This window comes from Lissotriton vulgaris, chromosome 5 (assembly GCF_964263255.1).
Source record: "Lissotriton vulgaris chromosome 5, aLisVul1.2, whole genome shotgun sequence".
In the NCBI taxonomy this organism is placed as follows: Eukaryota; Metazoa; Chordata; class Amphibia; order Caudata; family Salamandridae; genus Lissotriton; species Lissotriton vulgaris.
The window spans coordinates 882,699,766-882,726,039 of NC_141693.1; the positions used below are offsets into that span (position 1 = coordinate 882,699,766).

Here is a 26,274-nt window from a genome sequence, read left to right on the forward strand (position 1 = left end):
TTGTTCTCTTCCACCACGTTCCCCTACACCTCCACCACCTTCTCGAATATTAGAACCATTACGTATCACACCACAGGACTCTCCACTCTCAAAGCCTGATGATGATGATGATGATGGAGGAAATGATGGGGATATTCAATTACCTGTAGATCCCTGGAAAGACTACACCTGCAAAGCCTTGCCCTCCTGGCAACAACGTAGGCTATTTAGAACTACTTGCTAGAGATGCACAATAGCATGGTGTACAGCTACACAGAAATCCCTAGAAGATTTGTTCTTTGAAACTTTGAGTAGTACACACAGGTCTAGTCAGACTTTCTTAATGCTCAAAGACATGATGAGACCGGTCAGTGGCATTTTGAAGGACCCTGTGCGGGCTCATATTCTGACTCGCAGAATAGAGAAGAAGTATAATCCTGCTCCCTCTGATCCAGCCTTTATTAAGGAGCAGTTACCCCTAAACTCCCTTGTTGTCTCTAATGCCCGTAAACAGGCTAATTCACAAACCTCTAGGTATGCCCCCCTCCGGACAAGGAGTCCAAATTAAGACCCCTCTGGCAAACCAATAGCTGTTCAAGCAGCGAATCATTGGCGCATTGCTAACACTCAGGCCCTTGTAGCCAGGCATGATAGAGCGCATTGGGACAAAGTGGAATAATTGCTTCAATATTTCCCAGATGAGCACAAAAGCTCAGGATTTAATACAGGAAGGAAAGCTCATCTCCAATTCTTCTATTAGATGTGCTTTAGATGCTGCTGACACCGTAGCTCGAGAGTAACACTAGTGTGTTACTCAAAAGACACACCTGGTTAAGGATTTCCAGTTTCAAACTTGAAGTACAACATTTCATCTTAAACACTCCATTTGATAAACAGCATCTCTTTGGGCCTGAAGTGGATCAGACATTAGAGAAAATGAAGAAAGACACTGAGGTAGTAAAATCCATGGGAGCCCTACAGTCTCCTTCAAACCGGAGCTCTTTTTGTTGCTCCTTCTATCGGGGCGGGGGGGGGGGGGGGGGGGGGGCAAGACCACATCCTCGGACACCAATATTTCCTCGTATAAAGGCAACAATCAATCTTCCTCCACAAGAGGCTTCTTTAGAGGATGAGACAGAGGAAACAACCGCTAAGTTAGGGGCAAGGGTTCCACACCCCAAAACTCCCCTTCCCCTAACAAACAGTGACTTACCTTCCATTCCCCCGATCATTTAACACCTGTCGGGGGGACGTCTTCTACAATTCCTCCCTATTAGGCTAACCATAACAACAGACAAATGGGTGTTAGGAATTATCCAACATGGTTATTGCCTGGAGCTTACCACCTATCCGCCAAACATTCCACTTCGTTCTCACAAACTGTCACCAGAACATTTGCACCTGCTCAAATGAGAAGCCCAGTCTCTCTTGCTAAATAGAGCCAATACCATTACAATATCGAGGGTAAGGCGTTTACGCCCTGTATTTTCTAATTCCCAAAAAGAATATCTCCTGAAGACCGATTCTGGACCTCCGAGAACTAAACCACTACATTCTGTCAGAACATTTCCACATGGTGACACTTCAACTAGTGCTCCCACTTTTACAACAGAGCGACTGTCTACTCTAGACTTAAAGGACTCCTATTTCCACATTCAAATTCACCCCGCTCATTGCAGTTATCCCGCATATGTGATAGAGGATCAACATTACCAATTCTAAGTACTACCATTTGAAGACACCTCTGCTCCCAGAGTATTTACCAAATGCCTGGCAGTAGCTGCAGCTCATCTGCGAATACAGCACATCCACGTCTTCCCCTACCTGGACGACTGGCTCATCAAAGCCGGCACTTACCAGAAGTGTCTCCAAGACACTCAATCCACAATTCACCTACTACATCAACTAGTGTTTACAGTGAATGCTTTGAAGTCCCATATGCAGCCTTAAAACACACTGCCTTATCTGGGAGCCACCATAGACACTCAAAAAGCTCTAGCCTCTCCCACTGCAACCAGAATTCACAGTATTCAGTCTCTTCTCACTCCGTTTCAGTCCAATCACTCATTACCAGTCAGAGTCCCCATGGAACTGCTAGGAATTATGGCGTCTTGCATCATAATCGTACCCCATACAAGACTCCACATGCGTCCCCTTCAAGAATGCTTAGCAACTCAGTGGAACCAGTTGTAGGGTCGATTAACCAATCTAGTGTTGCTAGATGGCCGCACCCATCGCTCTTTGCAGTGGTGGAATGCACAAAATGTATCCAAAGGGCGGCCGTTCATCGACCCTGTCCCAAAGTCAGTGCTAACAGCAGACTCATCACTCACTGGTTTGGGTGCTCACTTACAGAATTACACAATCCAAGGCTTATGGAGTCAAAATCTCCATATAAACCACTTTGAGCTTCTAGCAGAGTTTCTAGCGCTCAAAGCCTTTCAAACTCACCTCCTAGGCAAAGCTGTCCTTTCCGAACAGACAACATGACGGCTATGTACTATATACAAAAGCAGGGGGATACACTCTCTACAACTGTCAAGCCTAGCACAAGCCATTTGAAAATGGGCCATACACCACAGAATTTATCTCCTGGCAGAACACCTTCCAGGAGTAAACAATCAGATTGCCGACCTTCTGAACAGACGGTGGCTGCAAATCCACAAGTGGGAACTTCATCCTCCGGTTCTCCTCCCCTTCTTTCTGGAATGGAGGATTTTCTCAGATAGACCTGTTCGCCACAGCAGAAAACGCAAAATGCCCAAGCTGCGCCTCCACGTTCCCACACCTGCTTTTCAAAGGCAATGTCCTATGGATGAACTGTTCAGGGATATTTGCTTATGCTTTACCACCTTTCCCACTCGTTCCACTGGTAGTTCACAAGCTCACGCAAATATCCGTTACACTAATCCCACATGGGCCAGTCAACCCTGGTTCACCACCCTGCTGGAACTGTCAGTAGTTCCACACTGAAAGCTGCATCTCACCTCCGATCTCCTTATTCAGAGCCAGGGAGAAATCAGGCATCCAAATCCCAAAGAACTCAACCTGGCGATCTTGCTCCTGAAGTCATATAGTTTGGTCACTTGCACCTCCCACCAGACTGTATGAATATCCTAAATGAGACTAGAAAGCCTACTACAAAGGCATGTTATGCATCAAAATGAGAGATTTGTTATCTAGTGTAACAATATCAATCTTCTCGGTGCTTCTGTACAGAATATCATCTGTTACCTCTTACATTTACAGCGGTCTGAACTAGCCTACACATCCATTCGCTTACATCTGGCAGCAGTAGCTGCATACTTACAAAACAGACAACACTTATCTTTATTCAGAGTGACCGTGATTAAATCCTTTACGGGAGGATTAAAAAGAGCGATACCACCAAGAGTCACACCTTCACCAGTGTGGAACCTAAACATAGTCTTTAAAAGGCTAATGGGTCCACCATTCGAATCAATGCATAGGTGCCAATTACAATTCCTCTCATGGAAGGTTGCTTTCCTCATCACAATAACATCACTGAGGAGAGTTGGTGAACTCCAGGCTTTAACTAAACAAGAGCCCTTCTTTCAGCTTCACAGAGATAGTGGTTCTTCACACCAAATCTACATTTCGCCCTAAAGTAGTTTCTGCCATTTCTTATCAATCAATCAGTTGAGTTTCCTGTGTTTTTTCCTCAACCTGATTATGTAGCAGAACGAGCTCTACACACCCTTTATGCTGGAAGAGCTCTACTATATTACGTTGGAAGAACAAAATAATGTTGCAAGCTAAAGCAACTCTTTGTTGCTTTTGCTCCACCACACAAAGACAAATCTTATCTAAATCAGGTATTGCAAGATAGATTGTAAAATGTATACAGACATGTTATGTGACAGCAAAGAGAACTTTGATAATATCCCCTTGAGTGCATTCCACTCGCAAAATAGGGGCTATTATGGCCTTCTTGGGGAATATTCCCCTAGCTGACATCTGTAAGGCAGCAACATAGTCTACAAGGAACACTTCACCAAACATTATTGTGTAGCTGTATTAGCGAGGCATCAAGCTAACGTAGGCCAGGCAGTCCTCACATGCCTTGAACGTATAATGTTACTTACCCAGTAAGCATCTTTTCTTGGCATGTAGAGCTGTAGATTCACATGTGCCCACCCGCCTCCCCAGTCACCTGTAGTTGTTGCAGTTCTCAGTTTATATACATACGCTTGGACATCTTTGTTCTACACTTACTAACTCCATTCTCACCCTGTGAAGGACAACAATCTAACAGTGGAGTTGATGCCCATGCGCATTATCACTGAAAGGAGGAGTCACCTACCTCATGACTGGAAAGCCTTCTTAGAAGAAAAACAACTTGCAAACATCTGGACCAACACTAAATGGCAGGAGTATGAAAAGCATGTGAATCTACAGCTCTACATGCCAAGAACAGATGCTTACTGGGTAAGTAACATTATCCTTAGGGGCCACCCTGAACCTAGCCTCCACAGACAAACAAGAAGGACTGAAGAGCTGTGCTGAAGTAAGATGAGGAGGACACCAACTGCCTTGGCCCCAGCCCTACCGGCCTGTCCCAACCTCGACCTGCTCTAGCGGAATCCTGGCATGTCCTGCTGCCAGCAGCCCCCCAGAACCTGGAGGACCTGCCCTCCCTACAAAGACTTTGACTCCTGCGAGCACCAGGCTTTCTTAAGAAACAGACTCTGGCTCCGGACAAATCCGCGAGTCTCACCCGACACCCAAGGCCCGAGTTCCAGTGGCCCAACACCATGAGGAGGTCTCCCCGGTGATCCTGACCTGGGATCCAGTGATCCCTGACCTACCTCAAGCCTCTCGACAATGGCTGCAGCCTCTATCCAGAGCCACCCCCCCCCCCCCAACCAAACACGCATGGGCTGGTAAGGAAAACCCAACGCCAAAAGACCCCTGCACCTAATGTCCCACGGCCTTGAGTGGTCCAACCGACTGTGTCACTGCATCCCAACTTAACTCTCCAACTGGTGTCCGCCTACAGAAGATCTTCGTGCCCTAGCCTACAGTGTTTGTTCTGACTGGAGTTTCCCCATTGAAACCAATAGGGCTCCCGACGACTATCCAGCACCCTGCACCCTGACGCCCCTTGTGCCGCTGTGGGTGCACCTTGTGTGCCAACTTGGATCCCCCTCTGCCCTGAGCTCACCTCTAGGAGCTTTGTTACCTCAACTCTTGTGGCTTGCTCGTAAGCAGTCATCAACTGACAGCCCATAGGCTAACATTGGACCTCAGCACTCTGCACCCGACTGCCCTAGTGCTGCTGACGGTGCTTTTTGAGAGCATCCTCGACCCTGGGGGAAGCCTTGTTCTAACCCAAGAAACTCAACTCTCAATTCCGTTTACTTACCTGCAAATCGATAACCTAATGTTCGAGGCATAGATCATATGCTTGTGCATAGATCGCCATCTAGTGTTGGGTCCGGATGTTTGCACTTTGTTTTTCTTCGAAAATGTCTTTCCAGTCACGAGGTAGGTGACTCCTCCTTTCGGTGATAGTGCGCATGAGCATCGACTCTATTGTTAGATTGTTTTTTTCCGCCATCGGGTTCGGCACTCTGGTTCGACAACGTTTCTCGGACCCCTTCGACACACAATCCATACCCTCCACGGTATTGTTATTGATTGCGGTTCCCCATTCGTTGCGTATCGTTTCAACTTTAAAATCTTCTATCGGAAAACTCGTGGAAAGCCATCGGGCCTACCTGCACCAACCGCTCTAGCAGTCAATGGAAATGATTCCCTTCAAGTTATGTCCCGGGTGTCGTGCTGAAGTTCATGCACCGACTTGCACCAAGTGTGCAACCTCTGTCTGTCCCCGGAACACGATGAGAAAGTCGGCGGCGTGTGCCGATCGTTCCAATCGACAAAGACTCTTCGTGATCGTCCGGCTCGACGTCACGAGGTGCAACACCCAAGCGACTCCGCTCCGGACATTTTCGGCAAAGGGTCCGACACCGAACATCATGCCCAAGGGGCCGAAGAAGAACAGTTCTCTGTGTCCAAAGATGACTCAGACATTGAAGAAGGGGAGCAAGTTACTCCAGGTCAGCTTACTGTGAGTAAAGACAACTCCTGGCCGCCCCAACAGCCTAAGACAAAGGCTCCGGTCCTTCCTCTGCCTTCGGGCCAAGTTCGGCACCGACAAAAAGTTTCTGACGCCCGCCCTTGGGCCCAGCTCCAAAACATAAAGAAAGTCTTCTGGTTCAGGCTCGAACCGACCACATCTCAGTGCCAACCCAACACCTTCTGCACCGAAACACAAGTCCGAGCCGACACCACCAGCGCCCAAAGGCTTGGAGCCGAAACCTTCTGCGCTGAAACTAGCAACCAAGTGTGAGAAGTTGGCCTGGTATATAATGCTCACTAATTCTTAGTGATCACTTTGTACCATGCCAAGCAACCCTTATGATGATGGTTGTAATTCAACCTTGTAGACCAGTTATCCTAGTGGTAACGTGGACAAAGCAGTCTTAGGCTAAACTCTGAAAGGCATGTGAAGCCAGCTGTTATACCATACACAACCCCCTTGAATACCAAATGAAAGGGACACCACACAGATATATATTGAAAATATATATTGATTTATTAACTATAAAATCCCCTGGACTCTTTATGAGCACAGAAGCACAAGCGTTAAATCACAAGACAGTTTAAAATACACAAAATTTGCACAATATGGATGAGCCCTAGGGGCCACCTAAACCATATACTAAGAAAGTGGTATAAGAGATACCAATAGGAAAGGGAACAGGCCTAGGGCCTTGGGAATCGCTGGAGCTATTCGAGACTAGCAGTGACTAAGTCGGGAAAGGCCCGCGGGACTCGGGTGCAGTGTTCAAAGTGCACGCACTTTCCAATGCAAATTCTATGGTGCGTAAAAAGTACAAAGTTAGAAAGTTAGGAACCTTCCGAGTGACCTACGGAGCTGAAACTTAAGACACAGGCCCTTGAGATGTGTACCAGTGCAGGAGCACCGGCGGAGCTGAGTTACCTCACCCACAGGAGGCGGGTGCACAGGGTCGAAGTAGTGTCGGGTTTCGTCACGCTGGTCGATGGTGCTTGGAGCTGAAGATGCTGCAGGCGGCTCGATGTGAAGAGTTCCGGTGGATCCAAGGGTGGATCTGGAGTGGTGAAGACCTGAAAGCAGAGGGGACAATGTTCAAAGTCACTAGCCAGTGACTACCGTGGAACCAGATTGGAACCAGCCGATGTTGGGTGCAAACAGGCGTGGTCGGGTAGCTTCTTTCTGCAGCCACGTGGATACCCGGGGTCGAGGACGTCCCGGAGTCGGTCACGAGCTGTCCCACGCAGGCTTCTCGCTGTTGGCGGTGTCGGCGACCTGATCGGAGCAAACAGGCCTTGGCTAATGCAAGCCACGCAGGAATCGAAAGATGCTTAACACTCGGACCAGCAAGGTCAGAGCGGGTGCTCCTTTTCACAGGAGCTTGGGTAGGTCTGAAGCAACCAGACCTGCTGTGTAAATCGTTGGTTTCGTCGCCAAGATGGCCGCTGACCACGTGGCTAGAGGCCTGGATGGCGCGTCGAGTGGCACAATGCAAAAGGGCCCCACGCAGATCGTGGAGATGCTGGGGGGCTGATCTTCGGTGCAAGGGCTGCTCGGTGGTGGGGGTTCTCAGTCCCCAAAGCACAACGTCGAGGATGCCTCAGAAGCTGTGCAGTCAGCTTTTCGAGTGTCTTCCAAGAGGTCCGGTCCCACGTCACTCGGTGCATCCACGGGTCCCTTCTTTGCAGGGACTGTGGATCGGGCTCTGAGAGGTCTGGGAGTCTGGTTCTTGTCGGGCTCTGGGCTCGGGCTCCGGCGGGAGGCGGCGGCAAAGCAGACGTCGAGTTGCTGGTTGGTGCCTGTGTTCACAGGGTGGCCACTCCTAGGCCACAAGGGAGATTCTCTTCAGTCTTCTGAGCAGCAGAATGTCGAAGTCCAGTCTTCTTCTGTATTTCAAGTTGATTCAGGATGATCTGCTGTGCAATGGCACTGCTCCCATTCTTATTCCCAATCTGAGGGGTGGATCACCTACTAGGTCCCTCCTCTGGGAGGAACCAGGAAGGGGGGCGGTTACACCCCCTTTCCTTTGTCCAGTTCCGCGCCAAGCCTGGGTCTGGAAAGTCCCAGGACCGGTTTGGACTGGCCTATGCACGGGGACACCTTGTGTGCCCCGGGCATGTCTGATTCTATTCAGCCCTGTCCTACCCAATACACAAAACCCTGTCTGGGGTGGTGCTCGCACCTCCCAAGGCAGGAAACCCTTTGTCCAGGCCACCATCTGCCGAGTTTCGGTCAGCAGCAGGAGGCCAGACTCGTGTCTGTCGTGGCAGCATCCATTTTGTGATGCTGAGGCTCTGTTTAACTTTAACCGGGGTTAAGGCTACACACATGTCGTGCCCCTCTAGAAGGGTGGAATGCTATCCCCGTCGACAGAACTGTCGAGGGGATAGTATTCCAATTCGTATGACACCTTACTCGACATGTTTTGATAAAGCCAAACCAAAGATAGCAAATAACCGCGAGGATTATAATGCACTTAAGAGTATATGGTATGGCAATATCCCGGAACAGTTTAGGGAGTGGTTCCCGACAGCTGCAGACAGGCTCAGCTCATGCTAGAGCACCATCTCACATATTTCCAAGCACTCTGCCTCCAGGATTGATGAGGCCTTCCATAGGAGTGGCTGATAGGAACATATATGTCCAGTTTAGGGTTAGGCACAGACATACTGTACCTAAGTAAGAGGTGATTACACCAACTTACCCCAGCTGAGTGATCAGCCAGTTGTGTCAAATATGGAGGCCAGGCCAGGGGGTGGCACAAGACGTGCTGCAGCCCCTGGTAGGCCTTGGATGCACCTATGCCCTGGGTACCTAGGGTACACTGTTACAGGGGCCTATAAGGTGAACCAGTTCCAATTATGTTATGCACCTAGGGTACATGGAGTCCATTTTAAGGAGAGAGCAATCAGCCTGGGGCCCTGAATAGCAGGATCCCAGGCCAACTATGTCAAAAACCAGCTAAACACCAGGCAAAAAGTTTGGGGGTAACCATAGTCAGATATCCACCTTCCTACACCAAGGATAAAGATTGTCCGTCCAAAGAACCTTGGTCCGATCACTCCATTTCGGATCCGAAACAGAAAAAGGTGGTGATTCACCCTGATACAGGGCATATTCAAGCCACTCTACCAAAAAAGAGGAAATTAGACCTATCCTAGTGCTAACACATTCCTCTAACGAAGAAAAGTGTGGGTTCTAACCCTTCTCCTCCTTACATCACACCTACTTCTCCTACTAATCCTAATTTACTTATTTCACCTGAGAATTCACCACCAACTTCACCAGAACCTAGATAATGGAGATGGGGATGACATCAGGATCCTCCACAAGACACTGATCCTCGGCGGGCTATCACACTGCTCCAGATAATGATCCAGATTTGTACCCCTCCAGACCCTCCCCACCAGATGATAGCATTGGCTATGTTGAGCTCCTTAATAGGGCTGCTTAATATCACCGGGTGGAGTTACATTCGGAGCCATTGGGGCAGGATTTTCTCTTTCAGGCCCTTATCTCCTCTCAGTCACTCATACATTGCCTATGCTCAAAGGCATGTTAAAACACACTGAGGGCATTTTCAAAGAGCCTGTCAAGGCAAGAATTTTTACTCCTAGGGTGAAGAAAAAATATAAGCCTGCACCCACCGACCCTACATACATCAAAGATCAATTACCTTTAGACTCTCTTGCACCAACTCCCCAACGTCAGGTGAAGCTCTTCCTCCATATAAGGAGTCCAAGCTCATTGACGCCTCAGGCAAAAGAGTTGTATCACAAGCAGCTAACCAGTGGCGTATTGCCAATGCTCAAGCTTTGCTGGCTCGTTATAACCGGGCTCACTGCGATGAGTTAGAAAAACTCCTGCAGTTCTTACCGGACGAACACCAGACTAAGGGTATCGACCTTATTCAAGGGGGTAAGCTCATTACAAATACAACTATAGGTGTGCCCTAGATGTGACAGACACAGCAGCCCGTACAATTAACACCAGGGTACTCTTACAAAGGCATGCTAGGTTGAGAATTTCAGGTTTCAAACCTGAGGTACAATCCTCCATCCTCAACCAACCCTTTGATAGGGAACATCTCTTTGGACCAGCAGTTGACACCTCGCTGGAAAAAATGAAAAAAGATGGAGAGGTTGCAAAGTCCATGGGGGCTTTGCAGTCACCCACCAATAGGGGCTCCTTTCGCCGCTCCTTTTATAGGGGTGGCTCTAAAAACATATCCACCAAGACTACCTCCCCCTCTTACAAGGGTAATACTTAATCCCCCTCACCAAGAGGTTATTTCAGAGGAGACTTTAGAGGTAACAATGGGAAGGGAAGAATTGGAGGCAACTACACATGATCTTTCCCCACAGGCAACAAACCGTGACTTTCATCCTGTACCCCCGATCATCCCAGTCCTGTTGGGGGATGTCTTTCCCAATTTCTCCCTGTCTGGAACGCCATCACTTCAAACAAATGGGTACTGCAAATTATCCAATATGGCTACTACCTGGAACTTACAGCCAATCCCCCCCAAATATCCTTCCAAGACCACATGCAATTTCACAGGAACATCTCTCATTCTTAAACCAAGAGGTTCTCTCTCTCAAAGGAAAACAAGCCATGGAACCAGTCCCATTACAATATCACGGGACCAGGGTATACTCCTGTACTTCTTAATTCCCAAGAAGGATGGCTCTTGAAGACCTATATTGGACCTCAGTGAACTAAATCTGTACATCCAATCAGACCACTTTCACATGGTCACACTTCAACAGGTTCTCCTGCACCTTCAGCAAGGTGACTTCCTGTCAACTCTGGCTCTAAAGGATGTCTATTTCCATATTCCAATTCATTCTGCTCACCGCAAATACCACAGGTTTGTGGTAGAGGACCAACATTATCAATTCAAAGTCCTCTCATTTGGAGTAACTACAGCACCTAGGGTTTTCACAGTGTCTGGCAGTAGTCGCTGCTCATCTAAGACAGCACATTCACGCCTTCCCCTACCTAGACGACTGGCTAATAAAAGCCAGCTCACAACAGAGCTGTCTACGCCATACTCAAAAAACAGTTCAACTGCTTCAAAACCTCATGTTCACTGTGAACCTCACCAAGTCTCATCTCCAACCATCAACACACAAGTGTATCTAGGAGCCGCAATAGACACTCCGAAAGCTCTAGCGTACCCCAACCCAGTCAGGATCTGCAACATGAAGTCTCTAATATCGCAGCTTCAGCCTCAACACTCATTACCAGTAAGTAAGTAAGTTCTTTATTGTTTAGGTTAATTAAAACCATTACAAAAAAATCATTAAACAAATCTCCACAAGAAAATTTAAAAAAACGAGTATAAAATGACAGTAGTTAAAACCAATCTAAAACAGGGAGGGGGGCATATTGTTCATAGCGGCTGGTTGCAGCCCGTGAATTCCTCTTAGCCAGCTACCTGCCATGTTTGTTTCCGTTCTACTAGTTTCAGGAATTTCACCAGCTTTCCATTTAACGGCGGAAGACCAGGATCGAAACAAGCAAGGACTGCTTGTCTGCGTGAGCGGATGCTCAGTTTGTTAAAGGCTGTTTTTAACAGAGCTACTCTCTCCTCATTCAGCTTCAAGCAAGTACATAGTAGGTGCTCTAAATCTTCGACCCCTGTTCCGCACAGCCGGCATCTGATCCCATAGTTCGTTCTCAGCCACGGTGGTAAGTGTGGAATGGCAGGTAGGATCCCTAGCCTATACTTAAAAAATAGTTCTTTTGTTTTCCAGCCATATCCTAGACCAAAATATGTTTGGAGCCCGGGAGTTTTGTATGTGCACAGAGTCATCCAGGCGTGACGCCTGTGAGAAAAGGTGGCTTTATCCACCACATGCGAATGTCTTTTTAAGCTCTTGTTCACTACGTGCTTAAATTGCGCATGCGATAGGGGGATATCCCATAGTTCTTTCAGACCTGTGATGATTAGGGACTCCTCTAAATACTTTTCCGCCGGTGTTCTCGAGGAGCTAATCAGGTATTGCCAGAGCTGTTGATTCAAGGTATTTTCTGGAGAATTCCTTATTTTGTGCCAACACTTTATATATGACCCTCTTCGTGCAAGCGTTTGGCTCATCAGACCAAATTTTAAACGAATCTGTGCTTGTGACATGTAGGATGGCAGATTAAAAAGGAGTCTGTAGACCTTTGATATGGTTGTGTCTAAAAGTTTTGCGTCGGTACCTCTTAGAGCCTCGCTACCATACGTGATTGTTGACTCTATTTTAGTTTTAGCCACTCGAAGCAGTGGCAGTAGAGTCTCACCTGTCAGATTGGACTTTAGCTGTTTCAATGTCATGGTTATTAACAGCCCCTTCCTCTTAATGGCCTCTAGTTGGCTTAGATAGAGGCCTCCTTTATCAACTATGATCCCAAGATATTTATATTCCGAGCAGTTGGAGATTACTTTTGTACCAAGGGACCAGGTGTGCAGCGTTTTGTTCCTGGTTATGGACAAGACTTTAGTCTTGTTGATCTTGACTTCTAATAAGTTGTCATCGGCATATCCATGGAGTGTGTTAATCAGATTTTGAAGACCCACTTTCGTGTGGCTGACCAAGACCACGTCGTCAGCATAAGATATGCTTGGCAGCGCTTTGCCCCCAAGCCGGGGGGCGTGGGAATTGCAAGCCTCTAGTGCGGGTGGCAGGTCAGCTGTAAATAAATTAAAAAGGGTAGGGGCTAGCACGCACCCTTGCTTTAGGCCTTGTGTAGTTGGAATACGCCTAGAAAGGTGCAAGCCGTTCCCGAGCTTTACCTGGACCCAAGTGTCCGTATGCAATTCAATCAGGAGGCTTAATAAGGACGAGGGAATCCCCCAAGAGGCCAGTTTCCGCCAGAGGATTCCTCGATTAACGTTATCAAAGGCCGCCTTAAAGTCCACAAAACAGAAGTGAAGAGCCTGTTTGGTCGCTCTTGCCTTATCAATAAGTAATGAAATGGCCACCAAATTGGTTGTTGTTCCGATGTCTCTTCAGAATCCCGTTTGGCTGGATGGTATTAAGCCGTGGTTGTTGCCCATTCTCGCAACTGAATCAATAAGAGGCCCGCAAAATATTTTGCCTCAATATCTTGGAGTGCAATCAGGCGATAGTTTTTTGGGAGTGTTCTATCCCCCACCTTATAAATCGGGGAAATAATTGAGCCCCTTTATGAAGCAGGAAGGTACCCCGAGTTATTAACAGACATATAGAGGGGGATCAACATATCAGCCCAATATTCCGGTTCAAGTTTAAAGAGGGCCGGCGGACAACACTCATTACCAGATCGAGTGTTCATGCAATTAATAGGAATTATGTAATCTTGCATTTTAATTGTTCCTTACGCAAAACTCCAAATGCGTCCCCTACAGGAATGCTTAGCACATCAGTGGAACCAGGCTCAAGGTCAGTTATCAGATCTAGTGTTGGGGGATGGTCACACCCATCGCTCTCTGCAGTGGTGAAACATACAAAAGCTTTCCAAGGCACGGCTATTCGTCTACCCCGTTCCACAGATAGTGCTAACAGCAGATGCATCGCACGTTGGTTGGGGAGCTCATCTCCAAAAACATACCCTTCAAGGCATGTGTGTAAGAAAGTGGCTCTGTATATACTGGACTAAGGTAAGGTACAGTGTGTACAGAGTCCACAGTTCCCAGAGGTTTGGTAGAGGCTAAAGTTAGATATAACCTTACTCTCTAAAGTGGTAGCTGGGTCGAGCAATAAGGCAGTATCAGAGCACAATGTAAAGCATTTGATGTACACACTCAGTCAGCAAATGGTCTCACACGCTCAAGAACTGAACTCTAGGCCAATAGTTTTGTATCAAAATATATAGTAGTTTAATTTTAGAACCAACAAGGTATGAAAATATACTTTCTCAGAATGAGTTACTTTGGTTACATTTAGTTAAATTCTTTTCAAATAGGCAATAGACTTTTTTGATTACAATAGTTACAGTTGTTGCGATAGGCAACACAACTTCAAACACAATGCAACATTGAGCTCAACGGGAATTTCTAGTTAAATGCAATTAGTTACTTTGTAAATTACTTTTCAACCCACAGGACTAGATCCTAGATTCAGTCCTGGGACATTTCCTGTTACAGTTAAGTAAAAGTGTTTTGGTTACAGTAGTGATTTTTAAGGAACATTGTATTTTAAAAGTTGACACTTAGAAACGTTTTCACATAGAATCCCGAATGTTATCCTATGGGAGGAAATTCACTTAGCAGGTAAGTAGTGTTATAGTTACTTTTTCTTACTCAGTGTTGGATCCTGGATCCAGCACTGGTGCGTCTCCTGTAAACAATTGAAAGAATGCTTTTAAGTCATACAGGTGATTTTTAAGGAATATTTATAGTTTTTGAAAATCGACACTGAAACTTTTCTGGTGAAAACCAGACAATGGATTCCTATGGAAGGAAATTCAAGTTACTGGTAAGTACGGTTAAAATTACTTTTCAGGGTCCGTGCTGGGCTAAAAGATGCAGCACTGGGTTCTCGCCTGATAACAGGTGAGTAAATCAGAATTCGTTTTATTTTAAAGTTTCAAAACTCCACACAGAATTTCCAAGTGAAACCAGTCAATGTTACCCTATGGAAGAAAAGTGAGTTATCGGCTTTTGAGTAAGTACTCGACTGGCAGAGTTAAGGTTCTGGGTATAGACTCAGGGGTCTCCCAGGGTCAGGTAGGTGCAGTTGGTACACCCTCAGCAGCACAGGGGCAGCTGAGTGCAGAGATAGTTAGGCCCAATGTTATCCAATGAGAGGCAGGGGGCCTGTGGTTGGTGGCTTCTGACAAGCAGGCCACGCGGCTGTGGGAGCTGGGCTCCTGGTCACTTGCTCAGGGCAAATGGGGAAGTAGATTAGAACAAAGGTTGTACTGCCAGAAGCGCTCCGGCGGCCTGGTGCAGGGTGCTTTTGAGCCGTCGGACGCTCAATATTCGTCCATGGAGATCTTGGAAGATGAACAAAGGCTGCAGGCTTGAGACAGAGATTCTTCAGGAGTGACTAACACTTCGAGGGGGAAGTTGGGATCTTGGAGGATAGGTAGACACCCAGGAGTTGGGCACAGGGGGCCAGGGGGGCCGGGTGCAGGGCTGTCTTTTGACGTCGGGAAATCTTACCATCTGCTGGTCGCAGTTGGAGGGGTCTCTTGTTGTGAGGCTGCAGGCGTCATCTGGGTTGCCGAGGAGGGTCCTTGGGCACTGGATTCCAGGTCACAGTCGCCGGGGGACATCTTCAGGGTCTTTGTCCACTCGGGCACAGGCCGGGCTCGGCGGTTGCAGAGTGGCCTGGATTTGTGGTTTATGGCTGGCACCAGGGGTGTTGTTTTTTTCAGCAGAACCACTGCTTGTGGGAGTCCCAGTCTTGGTAGAGTCTCAAGGCAGTCAGGTCCTCCGGGGTTTGTGAGGTTGCTGACCACTGAAGGCGCCGGAGTTTCGCAGGAGCAGGTTCAAGGAGCAACAGGCCGGTAGGGCTGGAGCCAAGTCAGTTGGTGTTGTCCTCTTGTTAGCAGCTGCACAGCAGGTCTTCTGGTTTCTCGATCTTCTTGCTTGTTTTAATTCTGGATCTGAGGAAGGAAGGTTCAGGGTACCCCTAAATGCTAAATTTTGGGGGATACAGGTAGGGTAAGGGCAGAGGCCAACGAGTCCCTGTCCTGTGAGTACACCCCCTATCCTGCTCCTCTTCTGTGGGAGGGTGGCAGGAGCCTATCTCTGATTGAGAAGGGCTACCCATCCTCAAGATGGATGGAGCCTGGAGTTGTGCTTCACCTCACCTCTCCCCTCCCACCTGAGGGATGGCGTTGGCACAGACTGGCAAACCCCCTTTCCTCACATAGGGTTTCCCGCCTGTCTTTCTGCCAGAGTGGGGGTCAGAACCGGTGGGGGCCAGTTGCTGAGTAGCCTGGAGAAGCTCACAAAGGCGGCATGCCTTTGAAGCTTCCCCTGCCCATCCTGGGGGAGGAGATCTAGCACGTCGCCCAGGATGTGCATTGTTGCAGGCCCAGGAGAGCGAAGGGATCCCTACCCAGGGGTCCAGCAACATGTCTGCTATGTGGCAGCCCAGGCAGCCTCTCAGACAAGATGTGGATTGTAGGTTAGGCTTCAGGGAGCATCTCTAAGGTGCCCTCTCTAGTGCATTTTACATTAAATCCCAACCTGGCATCAGTGTGGGTTTAATGTGCTGAGAAGTTTGATATCAAACTTGTCAGTCTTCAGTGTAGCTTTTATGTTGCTGTGGAGTTTGTATTGACAATCTCCCAGCACCATATACTCTTAATGGCATCACTGCACTTACAATGCCCAGGAATGGCTTTGGGTACTGTAGGGGCACATGGCTCATGCACCTGTGCCCACAACACTGGCATAGTGCACCCAGCTATAGGGGTGACTGTGGTATGCCAGGGTAGTGGGTTTGTGGGCATGGCACACAGGGATATGTGCCATGTCGACTCTGTTTGGTTCTGCACCAAGTCACTCAGCCTGCCAAGGCAGTGTGTGTGTGTGTCAAGGTACAGGGCCCCTAAGGGTGGCACAATAAGTGATGCAGCCCTTAGGGGACTTCTCTGGTCACAGTGCCCTGTGTACCTATGGTACCATTTACCAGGGGCTGACCTGTAGCCAGAGAAGCCAATTGGGTTTAGGTTTCAACACAGTTTTAGGGAAGGAACATAGGCCCTGGGTACCTGGTTGGCAGGAACCCAGGGCACACTCAGTCAAAGCACATCAGCCATTCAGCAAGAAGTGGGGGCATACCATGCAAGAAAGATGGTACTTCCTCACAATGTGGACTATGCAACAGAAACAACTCCACATAAACCACCTAGAACTATTAGAAATGTTTCTAGCATTGAAAGCATTTCAACTTCATCTAGTAGGCAAAGCTGTCCTCATTCGCACTGACAGCATGGCATGGCGGCAATGTACTACATACAAAAACAGGGGGGGTACACACACTCTCCAGCTCCCACAGCTAGCCCAAAGCATCTGGAGATGGGCCATACCCCCCAAAAAATATCTCCTTGCAGAACACCTCCCAGGAGTAAACAACCAGATTACAAATCTGCTCAGTCGTCAATGTCCGCAGATCCACAAATGGGAACTCCACCCTCAAGTTCTCCTCCCATTCTTCCAAATGTGGGGCTTCCCAGAGATCGATCTGTTGCCACTCACCTAAACGCAAAATGCCCAAACTTTGCATCAAGGTATACACACCCATTGTCCAAAGGCAATGTGCTATGGATGAATTGGTCAGGGATATTTGCCTCTTCCACTCAATCCATTAGTGGTTCTGAAGCTCAGACAGCAATCCCTAACACTACTCCTATTTGCTCCCGTGTGGGCCTCTCAACCCTGGTTCACAACCCTGTTGGAGCTATCAGTAGTTCCTCACCAAAAACTGCACCTTACTCCCAATTTTCTCACTCCGAACCATGAAGAGATTAAGCATCAAGATCCCAGTCATCTCAACCTTGCGATCTGGAACCTGAAATCCTAGAGTTTGGTTATCCTAATCTTCCGCCAGACTGCATGTATATTATCAAAGAGGCTAGACGCCCTACCACAAGAACATGCTATGCAGCAAAGAGGAAGTGGTATGTCATTTACTGTAACAACAACAAAATCAATCCGCTAAATGCTTCAATTCAAAACATAATTTTCTATCTACTACATCTAAAGTGTTCCAACTTAGTGTATACATCTATACGCTTACATCTCACTGCAATAGCTGTATATCTATAAAACAGTCCTGTTATTAAAGCATTTCTGGAAGGACTTATAAGAATCATTCCACACAGACTTCCACATGCTCCAGTGTGAAATCTTAACATAGTCCTTACAAGACTTATAAGTCCTAATGTTGAGCCGTTGCACAAATGTGAATTACAATTTCTCACTTCCTCATAGCCATCACATCTCTGAGAAGAGTGGGTGACCTTCAGGCACTAACAATAAAAGAGCCATTTTTACAAATAAACCAAAACAAAGTGGTTCTAAAGACTAACCCCACATTTTTTACCTTAAGTTATATCTGCATTTCATATTAACCAGTCTGTTGAGTTGCCTGTGTTCTTTCCTCAACCAAATTCAGTGGCAGAACATGTTCTTCACAAGATGTTAACAGAGCATTACTATACTACATAGAATGAACAGAACCTTTCAGAAAAACCAAGCAACTTTTTGTTGCTTTTGCTCCACCACATAAAGGCAATCCAATATCATAATCGGGTATTGCAAGGTGGATAGGTAAGTGCAATCAAATAGGCTACCTTAAAGCTAAACACATATTAACAATCCCCCTAGAGCGCATTCTACATACAAACTGGGGGCTTCTACAGCATTCTTAGGAAATATACCCATAGATGACCTCTGCAAAGCTGCAGCATGATCCACACCACACACATTCAAAAAACACTATTGCGTAGATGTGTTAGCAAGACAGCAAGCTAGGGTGGGCCAGGCAGTTTTACGTACACTATTTCAGACCACTGCAGCAACTACAGGTTAGCCACCGCTTTGGGAGATAACTGCTACGTAGTGTTTGCACAAGCTTATTATCTACAGCTAATATGCCTCGAACAGAAAATGCTACTTACCCAGTATGTATCTGTTCTTGGCATATAGAGCTGTAAAGTCATATGCACCCACCCGCCTCCCCGGGTACCTATATCTGTTGTAGTAACATCTTACTAAGATACAGACATTCATGGACATCTCCTTTTACTACTCTAACTTCATTATCACCCTCTGCTGGAAAACAATCTAACAATGGAGTCGATGCCCATGCGCACTATCACCGAAAGGAGGAGTCACCTACTTCGTGACTGGAAAGACTTCTTTGAAGAAAAACAAAGTGCAGACATCCGGATCCAACACTAGATGGCAATCTATGCACAAGCATATGACTCTACAGCTCTATATGCCAAGAAGAGATGCATACTGGGTAAGTAGCATTTTCCTTTTCTCCACATAACATTGGCTGTTTTCCCCTGAAAACGTGTTGGGGGTGTTTTGTATGGAAACTTAAAACTGTGTTTTGAGAAACTGTTTTACTTAACTTTTATCAAGAAAATGTCCCAGCGTGATATCTAGGCATATCACACTGAGTAGAAAAAGTAATCCTGAAAGTAATCCAAAAGTAATTACCACTATATTTGCACATTTTACAATCCTATAAGAAAAGTCATTATACACCTGGCTTGCTTATAAAAGATCTGTCTTGTAAAATACCATTATATTTACCTTACCAAGTCCTGCTTAGTCCTATAAATAAAATACAACAAAGAAATTTTTGTGTTAAAAACAATTGGCCTGAGTTCAATCTTTGAGTGTGTGACGTTGTGTGCAGAAAATGCATAACACTACCCTCTGTTAAAACTTTACTGCACGTCCACACTACCACAAATAGAGAGTAAGGTATTATCTAGTTCTATCTCTGTAAGTCTTTGGGGATCCACTGGACTCTGCACACTATACCTTACTTTGGTATAGTATATGCAGAGCCAGCTTCCTACACTTTCTGGTTCCTAAGCAGGATGGTGGTCTGTGTCGGAGACCTTGGGCTCTTGAACATTTACCTTCACAAGGAAAATTCAAGATGCTTCCCCTATTCCTCAACTTGCAGGATACGTATTTCCGCATACCAGTCCTTCAGTCACACAGACGGTACCTACAACTCGTGGCAAGTTTAATCCACTACCTGTTTGCGGTCCTCACATTTGGACTGACATCAGTACCCCGGGTCTTCACCAAGGTTATGGCTGTAGCTCTCGATGCTCCCTTATTTCTATGATTGTCTGCCCAAGGTAGGCTCACAGCAGCTGTGGTCGGAAAACCTGTAGTTCACAGCATACTTGCTGTTGGACTTGGTTTTCCATCAACGTGCCCATGTCTTACCTTGGGTCGAGTCAGCATCTCCTGTTCATAGGGACAGTACTGGTCACAACATCCTTACTGGCTTTCTATCATCCCCAGCAGATCTGGGACATTTGGAAAAATGATTCTTTTGTTTGAGGTTAGGCAGGTTCCAGTCCTGATGGTCATTGGTTGACAATGTCTACTGACTTCTACATTCTGTTGGTCACACAAGCATGTTAGCATGTGAAGGCTCTGCATTGGTGCCTCCATAATCAGTGGTTGCAACATGGAGCGATCTGTCAGATCTGTCGACATTATCAGAATCCCCACAAACTCTGCACAGACATACTATAGAGGTCAGTAGAGGAGAATCTTGTGCAAAAGAAGCACTTGTTTCCATTGGCAGCAGTGGCCACAGTAGCGATGTACAAATCCACCTTCATCTGAAAGAACTGATGATCAGAGGACTCAGGTCCCTGGAGAAGCAAGAATTATGAATGAAGCTGCTCAAATTGCTGATTATTTGCCTGATCCTGAAAGCCTTCATGCCTCTCTACTTGGTCTGTCTGTCCAGATATTAACAGGCAATATGATTGAAATGTCATATTTCAACAAGCATGGAGACATGGTGTCTCAACATCTCTCCCTAGAGGCTTTGAAAGTCCTGGGAGTGGGCGCAAGTGCATGGCTGGTTGCCAACTATCTGGAAGGCTTTCTGAACACCAGACAGCCTGAGTTGTAGAATATGAAGGCAGCAAAAAGGGCAAGGCAATTCAGAAGAGGGCCTTGTTGCAGTGGATTATTTTCTGTATTAAAATCTATTATGCCGTTGCTTAAAAAGAAACCATCCATGGGTTTTCCTGTTTTTTCCAATAGATTGAAGACTTCAACTTTGGCAGTGGCGTTCCTGGGGCAGAAATGTATTGTGAGGCAGCATATGCTTTACTGCACAATTTTGGGAAGCACTATTGCTTGAATTCTGAAGTAAGAAGGGATAGTCATTTGTTCTGTGTTGCTGGGTTTCATGGTCTGACCACTTCTTTATTATCTCTTCTTGGGAAAGGGTACTGCTGTGGTACCTGTTCAGAAAGTGAGGAATCTAAGGCAAAAGCATTCATCAGAATAAAAAGTTATTTGCCTTTGTTCATGATCTTTTTGATGGATGGCTCTACCTGCAGGTTCTTCACCGATCCTTCCCACCTGCCCGTTCTGAAGTATGGTCACAGACATCTGTATTAATAAGCTTCCTATTTATTTTCTGCACTGTATGTTTCACATTCGGTTGAATGCTGTTCTTGTCTCCGTTTCTGCGGGTGTGTGAAAATAGATGAGGAACCGATGTTATGGCCCCAGAATTGCATTATATCGCTTTGTTGATATTACACCTGTGCAGCATCTGGCGATGAAATCGAGCCAGAACACCTGTTGACATGGTACAGATATTGCAAACTTTCTGCATCTAGGTAGGAGCTTAGAATTATTTAAAAGGTGAAAACTCTTCATGTACCCACCAGAAAGTTCATTACCAAAGGAGGATGATTATGTACATAAATCTATTTTACGTTAAAATATTTGTATTGCTTGAATATGTTGAAGTATGATTTGAATAGACAAAGTCTGACAAATACCGTAAAAATAGTACTTTGTTTTAGCTTAAAGTTGAAAATAATTGTTCTTGTCTCCTGTGGTTTTCTTCAGATGCAGAGTACAGTCCGAGAGCACAGAGATGGTGGTCATGCTGGAGGAGTTTTTAACAAATATAACATTCTAAAGGTAGAAATTTATTAGTAAAGAATATTTGAAACACTATGCTAATTGCTTCCTCCACTAATTCTTTGATGGATGGTTTCACTGTTGCAGATTCACAAACTCTGAATTATTCCCCATCATCAGACTTGATACGGTCTCCTGTAATAATGTCAGACAAGAAATCCCAAACTCCTACTTAGTGAGATGTAACAAGTTCCTAAATAAATTTGGCACTAAGTTTGGTTTTTACAACCATGCCTTTTCGATCTCTATAATGTGAGAGAAAATTTGACAGCTTCATTTTTAGGTCTCGCTGAGTCAGCGCATGCGTTGCTTCAAGACATTTAGTATCAGGTGTTTCGAAGTGCTGCCTGGTGGTCTAGCGCTTGCGTTCACGCGAGCATGCATGCGCACAGCCACCATCTGCCTTTGATCACTTTTTTTTTACGCGCGCGCATCACTAGCGTTTTTTTTCTTTACATTACTAAAGCTTCCTGCGTCGCGCGGCCAATGCTGGTTCACTTTGTAACATAGTGCACCAATTCTCAAGCTCACCAAGTCCTTATCTTTAATAAGGATAACCTTGGTTCATGTAACCCTTAATATTGCACCTCTATTGTTTTCTACGCCCTGCAGGCAGCTGCTGATGCTGTTACCCAAACATACTCCATGTAGCAACTTCGGAAGCATTGAGTGTTCAGCTCAATGAGCCGTCGTCCTGGTTTATTTCTTCATTGCTTGTAGCTTTGCCTTAGAATGATTACTCATGCGTTACAATCATCAGAATGCAAACAATTGACGTGACGAGCTGAACTGCCCGGGCACTGCTAAGATAGCTCATCTTGAGGCCTCCAGGCAAAGCTCAATTGGATTGCAAGTGCAGTATAGTGTTACAGCTTCTAAATTACTGAATGGTCCTTGCAATAGCACAACACGTTTCCCAGAACTTGGAACACCCTCGTGATTGGTTGGTAAATTAGGATTCTAAAGTTGACCCACTGGTGATAGCATTAACATCTCGCTCTCATATCTACACACTGGAGGTCTCTTTCAGTACCCAATGCCTCTGAAATGGATACAAAAATGAGGTTTAGAAATCCATTTACGTATGATCACCTTGTAAACAAGCTTTGGAAATATCTATTGTTTTGTATACTGAAAGGATGCTCACTCTTCCTTAAGAGGTTGCATGTGAATTGCAGTAGAGAAGCACATTTTTCACCCACATGCAATCATAAGTAGTACTTTTGTGTGTGTGTGAGTGAGAGAGCTGCAAAAGAGCTGAAACTGATTTGCACTAAATCATGTGTAGCCCAGGCTGCAAAGTGATGGTGGATCCCAGAATATCAGAAGGTATAACATTTCTTCCAACATAATCAGCCTAATCTTTCTTTACACACTAGGGCATAAGACAGAGCAGACAATGCTTTTAAAAGGACTCATTCTAACTACAGTCTGTATTGTGTTAAAGCTCCGAATACGGCATGTGCCAATAGGTCTTGCCTTTGGGACCTTATAAGTATTTAGTTATGCAGCACAATATCCTTACTGCAACAACATTAACCGTTGCATGGCTAAACACTTATAAGGTACAAGGTTTAGCCATGCAACAGTTGTTTTTGCACCAAGGATATTGTGCTGCATAAGTTAATACTTATAAGGTCCCAAAAGCGAAACCTATTGGTAATGCCACTGCTTGTTAAAATATGTGTTTAAAGCATGTGAGCTGTAGATCACATTCTGTGTATAGCCTGCCATCTAGTGTTGGGTCCAGATGTTTGCACTTTGTTTTTGTTCGAAGAAGTCTTTTCCAGTCACAAGGTAGGTGACTCCTCCTTTCGGTAATAGTGTGCATGGGCATCGACTCCATTGTCAAATTGTTTTTTTCTGCCATCCGGTTTGGATGTGAATTGCTGTGCTCCGGCTCGGCACAGTTTCTCGGGTTCCCTTCGGCAATACACTACACTCAACGGCATTTACCAATTTCCGCGTATCGTTCCGACTTAAAGATCTTCGATCAGAAAACTCATGGAGGGCCGTTGGGCCTCCCCGGGCTCACTAGCAGTCGATGGAACGGACTCCATTCAAGCTCTGTCCCGGGTGTCGCATTAAGTATCTGCGCACTGGCCTGCACGAAGTGTGTAATCCTGGTTTCCCGACAGCTCGACGACTTTCGGAGGGCTGGATGAGGTCCCCCGCTACACGGCGGAGGAGGGCACTGGACATCGAATGCTGTCTTATGTGAAGCGCTCTGATAACCTAATCGGTTCAAGATCCTGAAATGTGCAACGTAACTGATTCTATGTAAACTGCTGTGACAACATGTAACGGAACTGGTGCTATGTAAAGCGCTCTGATAACCTTATCGGTTCAAGTTCGCGCTATAGAAAACTCTAAAAATAAAATAAATAAATAAATAAATAAAAAGTAACACGACTAGAAAGACTCGTGCTGATCGTATCGATCAAAGAGGATGCTTTGTGACCATCGGGCTCAACGTCACAAGATGAAACGCTAAGGCAGCTCTGTACCAGACCTCTTCGGCGAAGATTCTGACCGAGAAGAAACACACCCTTAAGGAGCCAAAGAAGAGGAACACGGCTCCGTGAACGAGGCCGATTCCGACATGGAAGAAGAGGAGCAAGTTACACCAGGTCAATGTACCGTGAGTATTGAAACCCTCTTGCCTCAACAACCAAAGACAAAAAAGGCTGCAGTCCTTCCTCTGCCTGCGGCCCAAGGTTGGCACCAAGAAAAGGTTTTGAGCACCTCGACCGCGGGCCCGGTGTCGAAACACAAAGAAAAGCCTTCTGGCTCGAGCTCGAGTCGGTCCCCATGCTGAGCCGAAATCCTTGGCGCATAAATCCAAGCACGTACTGGTCCACGTTCCTTCTTTGTCAAAGCCTACATTTTCGATACCGAAGAGCTCAAAGCCAAAGCTTTCAATCCTGAAAACTGGCAGTAAAGATAAAAAGACTCAGAAAAAAGAGCCTTTGTCTAATCTTACACCTTTGGATCCGAAACAAAAAGAACTGGTTATTAACCCAGATACTGGACATATTCGTTGGCCCAACCGGATGAGCACCACGTGCCCCTGAAGAAAAGGAATTTGGGTACAAACTCTTCACCACCTTATGTGCCACCTCCTTTCCCTACTAATCCTCAATCACTCATCACACCCACTAATTCATCACGACCACCACTATCACCTGACACACTGGATGAAGGAGATGGGGATGGGGATGACTAAGCATGCAGATGAGGTTTTTAAAGATCCTGTAAGGGCAAGAATCGTTACGCCCAGGGTTGAGAAAAAATATAAGCCAGCACCTACTGACCCTGCCTACATCAACGGTCAGCTGCCCTGAAACTCTCTTGTGGTTTCTAATGCTCACAAGAGCCAACTCACAGGTGAGGCCCCTCCTCCTGATAAGCAGTCCAAGTTAATTGATGCTTCTGGCAAAAGGGTACCCTAACAATCAGCTAATCACGGGTGCATTGCTAATGCTCAGGCTTTGCTGGCCAGATATGATAGGGCTCATTACGATGAGCTAGAAAAACGTATGCAATTTCTGCCTGATGAGCACAAATCTAAGGCAAATGATCTTATCCAGGAAGGCAAACTTATCACCAATACCTCCATCAAGTGCTCATTAGAAGTAGCAGACACAGCTGCGCGCGCAGTAAGTATCAGCGTACTGCTACCTAGACACGCATGGTTGAGAATTTCAGGTTTCAAACCAGAGGTACAGGCCTCCATTCTCAATCAGCCTTTTAATTAGGAACACCTTTTTGGTCCAGCAGTAGACACCTCGCTAAAAAATGAAGGATACTGAGGTCACAAAGTCCCTGGGGGCTTTACAGTTACTTGTGAGTAGGGGGTCCTTTCGGCGCTCCTTTTACAGGGGTGGCTCCAAAAGTATTACCATAGAGAATGCCTCCTCCTCTTACAAGGGCAACAACCAATCGCCCTCATCAAGAGGCTATTTTAGAAGAGGATTTAGAGGAAAAAATGGTAAAGGAAGAGGCAGCAGCAACTCCACATGCACTTCCCCTGCAAATAACAAACAGTGACATACTTCCGCTAACCCCGATCATTCCACTCCTGTAGGAGGGACGTCTCTCTCAATTTCTCCCGGTCTGGAACACCATCACCTCAGACAAATGGGTTTTACAAATACTCCAATATGGTTACTGTAGGAAAGTGGGTTTCTGTTGCAGACCCCCCCCCCCCCCAAACACACACTTTTTGCCAGACTACTGATGCACTTTTCCTTGGTGTGCCCTGGTTACCTGCCAGGTTCCCAGGGCCTGTGTTTGTCCCCCAAAAACTAACCCATTTGGCATCCCTGGCCACTTGTCAGCCCCTGGTAAACGGTACCACAGGTACCCAGGGCACTGTGACCAGGGAAGGCCTCTAAGGGCTGCAGCACTTATTGTGCCACCCATAGAGGCCCTGTACCCTGACACTCAGACACTGCATTGGCAGGCTGCGCGTCTTGGTGCAAAACAAAGTGAAGAGTCGACATGGCCGCAAAACACCGCCCTGGCATATATCAGTCACCTCCCTCTA

General features: G+C 46.3%; 1 protein-coding gene across 2 annotated transcripts in view; it reads left to right on the forward strand.

Annotated features, from left to right (window-relative positions):
* Positions 1-26,274, forward strand: part of TNKS2 (tankyrase 2) — a 691,336-nt gene that overhangs the window by 489,629 nt on the left and 175,433 nt on the right. For both annotated transcript variants that reach the window (XM_086922459.1, XM_086922461.1), the window contains one exon: positions 21,651-21,725. In XM_086922459.1, the coding sequence (XP_086778585.1) occupies positions 21,651-21,725 (75 nt within the window). The remainder of the gene's footprint in view (positions 1-21,650; positions 21,726-26,274) is intronic.